Genomic DNA, 12,220 nt, shown 5'->3' with positions numbered 1-12,220 from the left:
CCCTGCATTGGCAGGCAGATTCTTAACCACTGAGCCACCAGGGGAGTCCGAGTTGGCTGTTTAAAAATCATCTGGGGAACTTGTTAAAAATAGAGATTCAAGGGCTCACTGCCTGAGATTCTGATTCAGCACATCTGAGAATCTGTTTAAAAATGAAAAACAAAGCTTCCCAGGTGGTTTGGATACTAAAGCCAGATTTGAACCCAGTGGTGACTTATCATCCTTTGGCTGCGGCCTGGAGTGGTCCACTGTTACTATGGAAACCACTGATCTATCCCTCAGCCAGGTTGAATTTTACTTCTTCTTTTTCTTTTCTTTTCTTTTTTAAAGTACACATCTGTTTCAAAAACAGAGGGCATTATTTTGGGGAAAGAAGAGTGTTTTCTCTCTCAAGATATTTAGAGAGGAAAAGCAAAGCCCCCACAAGGCAGAAAATTTTCTTGTCTGAAACCAAATTCAGCAGGAAGCAGGCATCCCTCACTACTTTAGCCCAACTAGAAAGAACTAATGAGCAGTTATTTTCTGAGGCAAGTTTCAGACTATCTAGAGCTTCCTTCAGGTTAGTTGTAAGGTGCCCGGCTGGAGGCCTAGGCTCATGGGCTTCCCCGGTGGTCAGAGGGACTGGCGGTGACTGGCCAAGATTCAGGAGGCTCCAGCTTGAGGCAGACCTGGAAGAGGACGGCCCTACAGAATTACCATAAGAATATAATTTACACACACAGCTGAGTGGCCTGGTGACCTGTACTGAGCCACCCTGATAAATATACCACACTGATGCTCTACAACTGAGCTGAGAAAAGAGCACTAACCTATATTCCTTCAGGTGCAGAAGCAAAGATGGGGTGGGGAGAGGGCCTGGGAGGCCTCTGTAGCTTTATGTGGCAAAGTTAGCCTGATGAATTCAGAATTTAGCAATTCTGAGTTCTCTTTTCTGTCAGCTTAAACACAAAAGCCTAAAACGATTGCATCTCAAACAGAAGGATCTTAGAATTCACTGCTCTTTGTAAATCCTGATACGTCTCCTCCAGATACCAAAGCGGAACTTCCCCTCCGATGATACTCATTGGGATTCACCACTTTGCCAGCTACTATTGTACCCAAGGTGGACAGGGACCCTCCAGGTACCAGCGGAACACTTCACTATGGTTCTGTGTTACAGAAGCATCTGGTCCTTCTCTGAAATAGGAATCACTCCCCTTTGGTTCTCCTGTCTCCCCGCCAGCCTTTGTCTGCAGAACTCCTTGACTTTATGTGGAAGGTGCTTTTCAAACTCCCAGCCCTGTGTGCTAAGTTTTCCTCCCAGAAATGCTCCTAAAGTGCCTCTCCCTGGTTCAGGGCCCAGAAAACCCAGCTCAGTCCCCTGACCCAACTGGCTATCAACACCCTCCATCCCACCATCCACTGGGAGCCCATGGAGCACGAAGATCTGTATTAATTGTCCTCTTCCAAACACTTTCACAGCTCTACCCTCTCTTTCCCCCAAACCCTCACATGGCCACCCAGGATTCATGGCTTCCCTTTGCTAATACAGCTCACCTCCCAACCATTGTATCTCTCCAGACATAAGCATAACTGCCTTTCCTCCACCCTCAGCCAACTGTAGACCCCTACTGTACCTTTGGATTTGGAGGAAGGTGTTGTCACCAGGAAACACTAGGGCAATCTGCTGAATTTGCTCTGAGAGTAAACATCTACCAATTTAATTTTTCAGGGCTGAGCACATAACGAGAAACTGACAAAGCGACAAGGAGAATGTAATGGGAGAGGAAGCTGGGAAGGAACACAGAGGGCCTTTGAACAGGGCTGGGTGGAAAAAAGAAGGAAGTAATTGCTTATATCACAATATCCCACAAGACCAGTATTTATTTCAAACCTCCTCTACCTCTAGTTACTGCTGCTACACATATCATTGTCCTCCACGTTTGAACCACTCAACTTATTCTAGGACCCTGGGTTCCTTCCCCTGGATCTGTGGGGCCACGTGAGCATGGAGTGCACCCACTCACTCAGGTAATAAGTCTCTGCACCTGTCTATTTAGGTGACTCTCCCAGTGCACCCTAGGAAATTGCAGAGAAGAGCTCCCTCCCCTCCCCTTCTCTCTTCTCTGCGTCCAAGGATTACACTCCAAGTACTTTAGAGGTCCTTGAGACGCACAGATGAGCTTCAGGGGCTCGGGGAACCTCTCAATATTGCATAAATCATCTGTGTGTGGGGGTGTGCAGTTTTCTGGGGGCAAGATTCACCCTTTTTCCCCTCAGATTTTCAATGGGACCCCAAAAAGGATGAGGAACCTGATCGGTCCTTAGCCTGTCTCTGGGCAAGTTACAGCCATGGCGGTCAGGTCCCAGCATGGTACCTTGGAAGCGGCCATCACCGCCGCCGTGGCCGCCACGTTCAAGCCTCGCTTCCCAAAGTGCACGAGGGCATCATAACTTCGGTCTTTTGCTTGGACCAGGCAATCATCGATTTCCTGTCAAAGGAAAACAGAGGCACACTGAGTTGGAAAGCTCAAGTAAATCTCTGTTCTTTCTCCCTTCTCCTGAGCGCTGAGCCTGGGGGCTTGTGCCCAACCACTCATTCTCTCTGGCATTGCCACTAACTGGCTGTCAGACCTGGGCAAGTACTTAGCCTCTATTCACGGTTCTGTCTTCTGAAAAATGAGGACCCTGGTAGCACCTAACTTGTGGAGCAAGGTGAGGATTACATGCGATCATTCCAGTAAAGCACCTGACACAGTGGCTGGTTTCAATAAGCAAGAACCATTGTCATCTTCCTTATCTCAAGGAGGTCAGGCCCCGGCAGCTCTGAAATTCTGTTATTCCACAGCTATTTCATACGATATCCATATCCCTCCCCATGTATATATCGATGGGAGGGATTAGGACATAGAAAGAAATAGGTGTTATTTTTGTTGATAGAGAAGATCATTTTACAGATAAAAAAATAAAAGCATAAATTAGAAGTCATCCAGCATCATACCACAAGGTAAAGGTGAGGTGGGAAAGAGGATTGACATCTACTTCAGGGACCGAGACCAAGTAAGATATTGGTTTAGTTCAAATTTGAATCAACGTTGGCTCATTCTTTTTGTTTGTTTGGTTTGGGTGGTGGTTGTCACTGTTTGAAGAAAACAGTTATTTTGGAATCACAGGAGCTCATTGCAGAGTTCAGTCAATGACACTTGGTCTCCGTTTCATTTGAAGTTCAGCACATCGGTGCACTTCCTTGACTTTGGGGTATGCAGGCGGGCAGTCAACCCCCTGCCTTGTCCTTGTTTAAGCTTCTTCAAGAAGTCACCACACTAAGTCTCCATTGCGACCCCTGGCTGACTCCAGAAGTGATTCCTGGCAGCTCTTAAGAGTCAGTCACCTTCATTTCCATGGAAATTACACTGGCAGCTTCAGGGTAAGTCCAGCGTTTGGAGAAAGGGAAGCAGGAAGAATAGAGATTTGATAACCAGGTCGAGACAGGGATTACCGTTCCTCAAAATCCACCCTCTGAGACGGGAAGTGTGTCCTAGTTCCTAAACGGATTCTCAGAAACGTCTACAGTAGCCTGCTCATCCAACCGATATACTCAAAGGCTTCCCCTGGAAGTCCAAAGTATCCAACTTTCAGAAGCAATAGAAATGAATATATCAAGCCACCAACAGTGCTCCTAATTCATGCTGTAGGATCCTACCACACAATCAGTTTAGAAAGTCATATAATATCATTAATGAGTTATACAATGTTGGACCCAGTAATCCCAGTCCTGAGAATTTATTCTAAGATAAGAAGTCAACAGAAGGAACTATATACTATGTGTGGTGATTGTCGTGGGTCACTAGGAAGACCAAGTGAGAAAGGATGCTATGCCGTCATGTCTAAGATCTCAGAAGATAAATACTGCATCTGCTCAGCGTTTTTGTTGTTGCCTCTTGGTTTGGAGTGGCTTTTTTTTTTTTAATGTACGCTTAAAATTTTATTTTAAAGAAACGTTTCACAGACTGGATTGAACTGAAAAAAGGAGCTACCAAACAAATAAATAAGACAGAGGTCATGTTTATTTTAGTGGTCTCAGCATCTGTTACTGTATGAAATCTTAAGAAAACAATGGAATAATCCGGCAGATTAGGTTCAGTGGAGATGTTAAACAAAAAATAATTTTATAGACAGTGACATTATCTTATAAGTAGCTTAAATTTCTTTTCAAGAGGTGTAAGTTGTAATTCCCCCTTGAATCCTTAGTTATTGTTGACCCCTTCCTGCAATCTCTCCCTATCTTATTTTTTCCATCTCTGACAATAGACACACCTGCATTTTCATTTCAAGGATGTATGTGAAGTACTTTGAAGCGAAACAAACACAAAAGATAAATAGCGTGAAACAAATTATTATGACTATTCTCATTAATACTTATTGACTGATAATTACTAAAGTAGCAGGTATTTCATTAGTAGCATACGTTTTATCATTGAACAATAAAGCAAACATACTAGAAATGTATTATATTCCAGTCTCTGTTAGTAGCTATCTGGGTACAAGTTCAAATCATTTAATCTCTCTAGGCTTCAACGTTCCTGCTTATGTTAAGTTTTTAAAGTATTTTAATAGTCTATGTAAACATCCTATCTGCAAAAGGATAGGGGCTGAGCCTGATGAAAGGAAGGAAATTCAGTTTGGGGAGTTGAATTATGAGTGACTCTCTTCTGCTTTTTGTTTCAATGTATGGAAATGTCTTACAATAAATAATGATGAATAACATCCTTGGGAGAATTTCACCACTATTTCTAAACAGGTCATAAAAATAGACTTAAAAAAGAAAGATTAGAAGGAACAAATGTTGGAAGGGGGGAATAAGAGTCAATTAAGAGCCTCCTGCAATAAAACAACCTGCCTTTTTTTTTTTTAATCACTTTTTAAAATTTTTTCACTCGCTGGAAGGAGTGCAGGCAGAGCAACATAAATTACCTTTTCTTTTGAGGACAGCGTGGGATGTACAAACTTCCTATAGAGGAGGCTGGAGCCTTTTGTGTAGGGAGACAGCAGCCAGGCTACAAATGCTATTTTTAGTTCATAATAGAATGGAAACCTGGAGAGAGATGAGAAAATACACATTCCATTAGGTTCTCAGCAACTCCGCCCTGAGTCTTTGAAACATGAGACCGGGGGGCACAGACACCTCTCCTGCCTGCACACGGCCGCCTGGCCCCCAGATTCCCATGAAGGTGTATGCACACACAAGCACATCCAAGGCACAATCCCAAGGCCCCTTGGAAGCCAGTTCATTTTTTTTTTTTTTCCTCTTTGGCCATATGGCTCAGCTTGTGGGATCTTAGTTCCCCAACCAGGGATTGAACCTGGACCCTCAACAGAGAAAGCACTGAGTCCTAACCTACTGGACCACCAGGGAATTCCCAAAGCCGGTTCGTGTTTTCTTTCCTTGTCAAGCAAGCCAGGGAGCTGGGGTCTCTCCAGCAATCACCCTATGACCGTGCTTGACAACAGCTGGAGCTTCCGTCCAAGCTCTGCTCATTTCGGTTGGAGCCGGGGTTCCTGTAGGCCCAGATGCCACAACCAGCCGTGCCCAATTTCCCGGTCATTCACTCTTCACTGGAGGCCACGAAGGCACAGACACAGGATTTACCATAGGGCGGAGCTGACAAAGAATCGCCAGACTGAGAGTAAAGCCTCCCCTCCTCGGCTATCTTCTTAGTCCCCCAAAAAGGCAGGGACGGGAGCCCGATGCTTGCCAGGAAAGAGGATGCTACTCACCCTATTCAAACCAACAGCAGGCTGGCGGGGAGGCGGGGAGGCATCAATTAGGAGTTTGGGGTTAACATATACACACTACTATATATAAAATAGATACCAACAATGACCTACTGTATAACACAGGGAACTATACTTAACATTTTGTAATAACCCATTAGAGAAAAGAATCTGAAAAAAATATATAACTGAATCACTTTGCTTACACCTGAAACAAACACATCATTGTAAATCAACTCTACTTCAATTTAAAAAATTAAATTTAATTAAAAAAACCAACAGCAGGCAAAAAGGTCTTGATCTTTTTGGTGCCAAAAGAAAGAAGAGTTCAGGGTACAGATAACATACGATACTGAAGTTTAAAGTCCTGTGTGCCGTGTGTTTATGCATCCCATAAACACCCACCCAGCACCCATATGTGGCAGCCGGTGCTGAGCACCAAGGAGACAGTGGGAAGCAAAGAAGACCTGACCCCTGCTCTCTTGGAGCTTCCAGTCTAGCGGGAAACATAGACAAGGTTCTGGCGTCCTTGGAACTGGTAGTCCAGTCAAGGAAACAGAGATTGCTCAAATCATCACGATTAATATAGAATAGCAACCTGAGACGAGTGCCATCACGGGCCTCTGCTGACCCACGTGGTGCCTCTGCACGTGTGAGAAAAAGCCAAGTCCTTCAGCTGGATGCAGTCCTGGGAGCACATGGCTTGCAAACAGGGCTTCATCCGAATTTCAGCTCCGCTCGCCTCCTTGGCCAGATATCTTGTGCTATGAACAACCTGTGCAACCATACTTGGCAGGCCGGATGTGTATTAACCATATTTTAAAATTTTCTGTCCTCTGATGCTTTGACATCTTGGGACCTCGCTGACTCTGGAGAGACTGCCTCTCCCATGGAAACCACAATACAGTCTCTTGCCCACACTTCCTGCCTCTGCTTCCTGATCAGCCCCGTGCTTCCCCATGTGGCTCTGCGCAGCGGTCTATACCTCTAGGGATCTGTGAATATAACGAACTTATTCCTTCACGATAGTCATTTCTGTGTCTGCATGTCTTACCAGACCTGAAAACAAAGTCTGGGTACCATTAAAACAGATGCGATGAGGGAAAGTGCCACCTGGGCTAGTCTGAGGAATCAGAAAAGTAAACCCCTCCCAGGCATCCTCCCTGATAAGAGAGCCAAAGCAAAGAGCAATTTCTAGCAAGTCATTTCAGAGCCCTTTAACTCTCACGTCACTCCAATCAGCGGCCCCACCCCCTCCTCCTTTCCTCATCCTAGTTCACTGCCTTCTGCTTCCGGCAGGCCCTTCCTGAATATTCCCTTAGCACCTAAAGGACACTTTCATGTCAAGATTGCTTAATGTTTCACAGCCAGAAAAGAGAAGGAGCTGAAGGAACAGAGGTGTGATTCTCCCGTAATTGAACACTCTGGTGATGAACAGTGAAGGAAGTTTGGTCTGGAAAACAAGTATTTGTCAGCCCCAAGGGACAAAGGAACCTGCGAAGCTCAGGAACCAACCCAAGATTCGCGGATAATCCCAGGGGTTCTGTCACACTGCTGCTCTTTTGTTTATTATGTAAAAGACGGGTTTTGTAAAAAATAGGTCATGCGTGCACAGAGTTTAAAAAATTCTAGAAGTCCAAAAGAGTATATAGCAGAGTCTCCTTCCCATCCTGGATGCTTTTCCAAAGGCATAAGCATCATCAGTGTCTTGTGCGTCCTTCCAGAAGTGGACCAGGGCTAAGATACACAATTGTGTGGGTACATATGACTCCCGTAATGTCCCCCATGCTCACCTAGTGGCATTCTCTGCACCCCCTCCTACGCCTTGCTTCCCCCTGCTGCACACACACGATTAACAGTACACTTTGGGGATTTCTTTCTTTTTCGCTGCACCATGTGGCTTGCGGGATCTTAGTTCCCCAACCAGGGATCGAACCCGGGCCCTGGTAGTGAAAGCACGGAGTCCTAACCACTGGACCGCCAGGGAATTCCCCAGGCCTCACTCTTCTTTTTTTGAATTTCATTTCATTTATTTTTTTATACAGCAGGTTCTTATTATTCACTCTTCTTGATGGCTGTGTATGGGGGCGTGAGCATCTACCCAGACCCCCCTGAATGGATATTTACAAAAGGTTACAGTCTTTGGCTACTACGAGAGAGCTGCAGTGAACCTCCTGGAGCATGCTTTATGTACCTATGCTAACATGCCTTTAGGAAAATGCCCAGAAGTGGAATTTCTGCGGGCATCTAATTTACAGATAGAGGTTGTACTTCTGTGCAAACACAGGTACAAGAGGCTGATGGCCCACAGTCACACCCTCACAGCGTAGGACCAACCGTAAGAGCCTGCCCCAGGCTGGACGGGGGTGTGGGGGGGAGAACGTTAGATCCTGAGCAATCCTTCTGGGCTGCCAGAGACCCTTTATTCTCTGGCCAGCCTGCTCCTGAGCCTCCTGTTCTTCAGGATCTTTCCCGTGTGCCCCATCCATGCTGACGCAGCCTTTGAAAACCTTCCTGCCTCCTAACCTTCTGGCTTCACCTCCCAAATCTTCTCTTGTCAGGCTGGCAAAGCATCTCCAATGACCAATTGCGGTAGCAGACTTCACTTGGCGGTCTTCAGACCACCAAGATACCGCACTCCCTGGCATCTCTGGACCAGGACACAGAGGGCTCCTCTGTATTCCCCTGTCCACCTTGGGGGATGGAGCTTCCTTTGAAGCGAAATCAACTAGTTATAGAAGAATCACAGTGGAATGGGTTTGTTCCTTGGGCAGAAAGCTGACATGGATATCCACAGAAGAAAAGAGGAAGAGGTTACAGCCTGCTAATTCTCCACCTTTCCAGGACTTTGGTTAACAGTAGGCTCCTTTAGAGTCTTAGTAGCAAAACTCGAGTCTCAAGACTGCCTCCTACTGTTAGCAATCACTACGTTTTCTTTCAATCTCTCTCCTCAAGCGTTTTTCCTGCCCCACTTTCTACTCAAAGATAACAACTAGCTTATTGATTGATTCATTCAGTTGGGAAAATTCTATTGAAAAGCTATGAGGTGAAAGGTCTGTGCTGAGCAGTAGAGGGAAACCAAAGCTAGGTTAGGCATGTCCTCGCCCTTAGGGGTTCATCATCTAGCAGGAGAGCGGAAACCAACAGGTGACCCCATAATGTGCAATGTGATGTGGAACAATGTCTTAGTGAGGATCAAGAGCCTTGCTTCTCTCCAAATCTCCATCCGCCGCCCACAAACATCCACTTCATAATTCTTACTATGTACCTGGCATCAGCTCAACCTTGGTAGACCCAAAGCAAATCTCTCAGAAGTCTCTACACATTACTCTCTGGTGGGTGAGGGCCCTCTCCCCTTTGCAGATTCAAGTGAGGAAATGAGCTTAGGACTGAGTGGGCCTCAAGTTTTAGTCTAAGTTGCCAGTGACTGTCGGTAAGGCCTGCAGGCCACCTGAGAAGGTCCCTGGGGATGCCAGCTGCCCCGTGGTATCAAAAGAAGCTGAGAGCTCCTGCTGAAATCTAAAGCCTCACGCCACAGAACGTAAGTGGGAAACCTCCCTACCTCCCTACTGTGGAACGAGATATCCTGGGTAGGAGTAAAGGCTGTGTATCTTAGCCAGGACAGGAAAGGAAGGGAAGAGCGTGGACGGAGGGAGGCTAGACAGACAGAGAGACAGACAGACAGACAGACAGACACACACACACACACACACACACACACACACACACTACAGCGGAAAAAAGAATCCTGCCCTTAAGCCACCAACATAGAAGAATAGAGGACAAGAAGAGGCACCTACTTACTTTTTAGTGTATTGTTTCAATTTTATTTTGTCATGTGTATGTATTATTTTATAGTTTTTAAAAAATTAAATGAAATCACTTATACAAATTGTGAAAAAAGCCACCATCCTATCTCTCTCTCTTTTTTTTTTTTTTGCGGCACGCGGGCCTCTCACCGTTGTGGCCTCTCCCGCCGCGGAGCACAGGCTCCGGACGCGCAGGCACAGCGGCCATGGCCCACGGGCCCAGCCGCTCCGCGGCACGTGGGATCCTCCCGGACCCGGCACGAACCCACGTCCCCTGCATCGGCAGGCGGACTGTCAACCACTGCGCCACCAGGGAAGCCCCCATCCTATCTCTTCTGTGACCATACACAATTGCTGTTTTCATCAACACAGAAAGTTTTTAAAAGTTACCAATGAAGAGGGAACTGCCCTGGTGGAGGGGTGGAGAGAGCAGGATGGGGATGAGTGAAGAGTGACGGGAAGAGTATACACATGAGGGGTGATCTCCAGGCCTGGAAGTAAACAAAAGTTAAAGATGCTTCTAGGAAGCCAGAAGGTGCAGGACTACCCCGCCCCCCTTTCAATTATAAACAGAGCTTAGAGCAGCTGAGTTGGTGTCCATTCCCTGGAAGGGAAAGGGGGCCCTGTGTCTGATGGGTCTATCCCATGTCCATTCCCAGGGCGAGAGGCAGGATGGAGAGGAAGGACTCTCCCAGAAGGAGACCATGATCTGTAATACCTGGAGGTTGGCAGGAAAAGAGAAAGCAGACTGAGGGTATGTCCAGGCTGTGAGCTGAGGCAGGCAGGGAAGGGCCCCAACGAACCATTCCCTGCAGAAGCAGAGCCCACGGTGCCAGGAGAGAGGCAAGGGACCCTCACTTTCCACCCACAAACTGCATGGACAGCGCCAGTTCAGAGGGACTAACGAGGGACCAGATGAGGCCTCCACATGGGTCAGAAAGAGAGGGGGATTCTACCCATACCTGTGCACATGCTCCAAATACCCTAGTTATCAGATGCCTTCCTGTGGCATGCAGCACATGACCTTGATCCTATGGCCTTCCTCCCCATGTTACCCACAAATATGTTACCTTATGTAGCAAAGGGATTCTACAGATGTAATTAGGGTAATTACTCAGCTGATTTTTTTTTTTTTTTTTGCGGTACGCGGGCCTCTCACTGTTGTGGCCTCTCCCATTGCGGAGCACAGGCTCCGGACGCGCAGGCTCAGCGGCCATGGCTCACGGGCCCAGCCGCTCCGCGGCATGTGGGATCTTCCCGGACCGGGGCACGAACCCATGTCCCCTGCATCGGCAGGCGGACTCTCAACCACTGCGCCACCAGGGAAGCCCTCAGCTGATTTTAAGATAGGGAGATTATACTTGATTACTGAGGTGGGTCTAATCTAATCACCTGAGACTTTAAAAGCAAATGCAGAGCTCTTTCTCTGGCTGGTAACAAAAGAAGATGGAGATGACGTGCCATTGTTGGCTTGAAGATGACAGGGTGGCACACGTCAAGGAAATGGGGACCTCAGTCCTACAGCCACAAGGAACTGAATTCTGCCAACAACCTGAATGAGGCTGGAAGTGGAATCTCCCCAGACTCCAGGTAAGAGCCTAGGCTGACCCACACCCTGGTTTTGGCCTTGTGAGTTCCTCAGCAGAGTTCTCAGTTGACTCTACCTGGACTTCTAACTCACAGAAACTGTGAAATAATAAATTTGTATTGTTTTAAGCTGCTAAATTTGTGGTAATCTGTTACTGCAGCAACAGAAAAGTAAATACACTGGGACTTCCCTGGTGGTCCAGTGGTTAAGAATCCACCTTCCAATGCAGGGGATGTGGCTTCGATCCCTGGTCGGGGAATTAAGATCCCACATGCCGCGGGGCAACGAAGCCCGCGCACCACAACTACTGAGCCCACGCACCACAAACTACAGAGCCCACACACCACAACTAGAGAGAAGCTCACACGCCGCGGTGAAAGATCCCATGTGCTGCAATGAAGATCCCACAACCAAGACCCGATGCAGCCAAAAATAAATAAATAAACAAAAATTTAATTAAAAAAAAAGAAAAGTAATACATCTCCCCAAATCAAAATCAAATCCATCCCAGAAACAGTTGTTGAGCACTTATTAGGCATGAGACTAAAATTCCAGGGCCATGGGTAAAACATATTCCAGCTACCAGGGAGCAGCATATCCATCATCAGGCAGGATTTCCACCCAGGCAAGAGCAGCAAGGCTGAAATGCCCGAAACCCCGGGAAAGAGCTCATGAGATGAACGCTCTCCCCGCTTTGTTCATGATAAGGGATAGGAGGACAGCAGGAGGCCACCTGGCACCAGACAGAAGGAGGGCATCATTAAGAAGGCTGCATGACATGAAGTGCTGGCCATGCTCTTTAATCGACTACACAATCCTCACTGGGTCTGGCCTGTTCTCATCTCTGCAGGACAGACAGGAACCTCCCCACTGTAGCTCTGCACAAAATGAGGTCCACCTCCTAGTGCCAGCCTCTGGGGTCTGGGGAAGATGAAAAAATGGCTCAGCAGAGTTCCATCTCCAGTCCTGGAGACTCAGCCCCGTCTTCAGTCTGTTGTTTATCTGGGCACAGGACAGGGCAGAGTGGCACAAGCATATTGAATTAGGTAATCCAGATTCCTTCCTTCCA

General features: G+C 47.0%; 1 protein-coding gene across 12 annotated transcripts in view; it reads right to left on the bottom strand.

The window, feature by feature from the left end:
• REEP1 (receptor accessory protein 1) overlaps nucleotides 1–12,220 on the bottom strand; it is a 129,948-nt gene that overhangs the window by 47,866 nt on the left and 69,862 nt on the right. For all 12 annotated transcript variants that reach the window (XM_027129142.1, XM_027129140.1, XM_027129138.1 and 9 more), the window contains 2 exons: nucleotides 4,954–5,074; nucleotides 2,358–2,471 (listed from right to left, as the gene is read on the bottom strand). In XM_027129142.1, coding sequence (XP_026984943.1) covers nucleotides 2,358–2,471; nucleotides 4,954–5,074 — 235 coding nt within the window. The remainder of the gene's footprint in view (nucleotides 1–2,357; nucleotides 2,472–4,953; nucleotides 5,075–12,220) is intronic.

The sequence above is a fragment of the Aethalodelphis obliquidens genome, unplaced genomic scaffold (genome assembly GCF_003676395.1).
Source record: "Aethalodelphis obliquidens isolate GAN/ISIS:26980383/991018 unplaced genomic scaffold, ASM367639v1 scaffold35, whole genome shotgun sequence".
NCBI classification, from domain to species: Eukaryota; Metazoa; Chordata; class Mammalia; order Artiodactyla; family Delphinidae; genus Aethalodelphis; species Aethalodelphis obliquidens.
The sequence above is the reverse complement of the archived record's forward strand: the minus strand, read 5'-3'. Positions and strand labels throughout refer to the sequence as shown.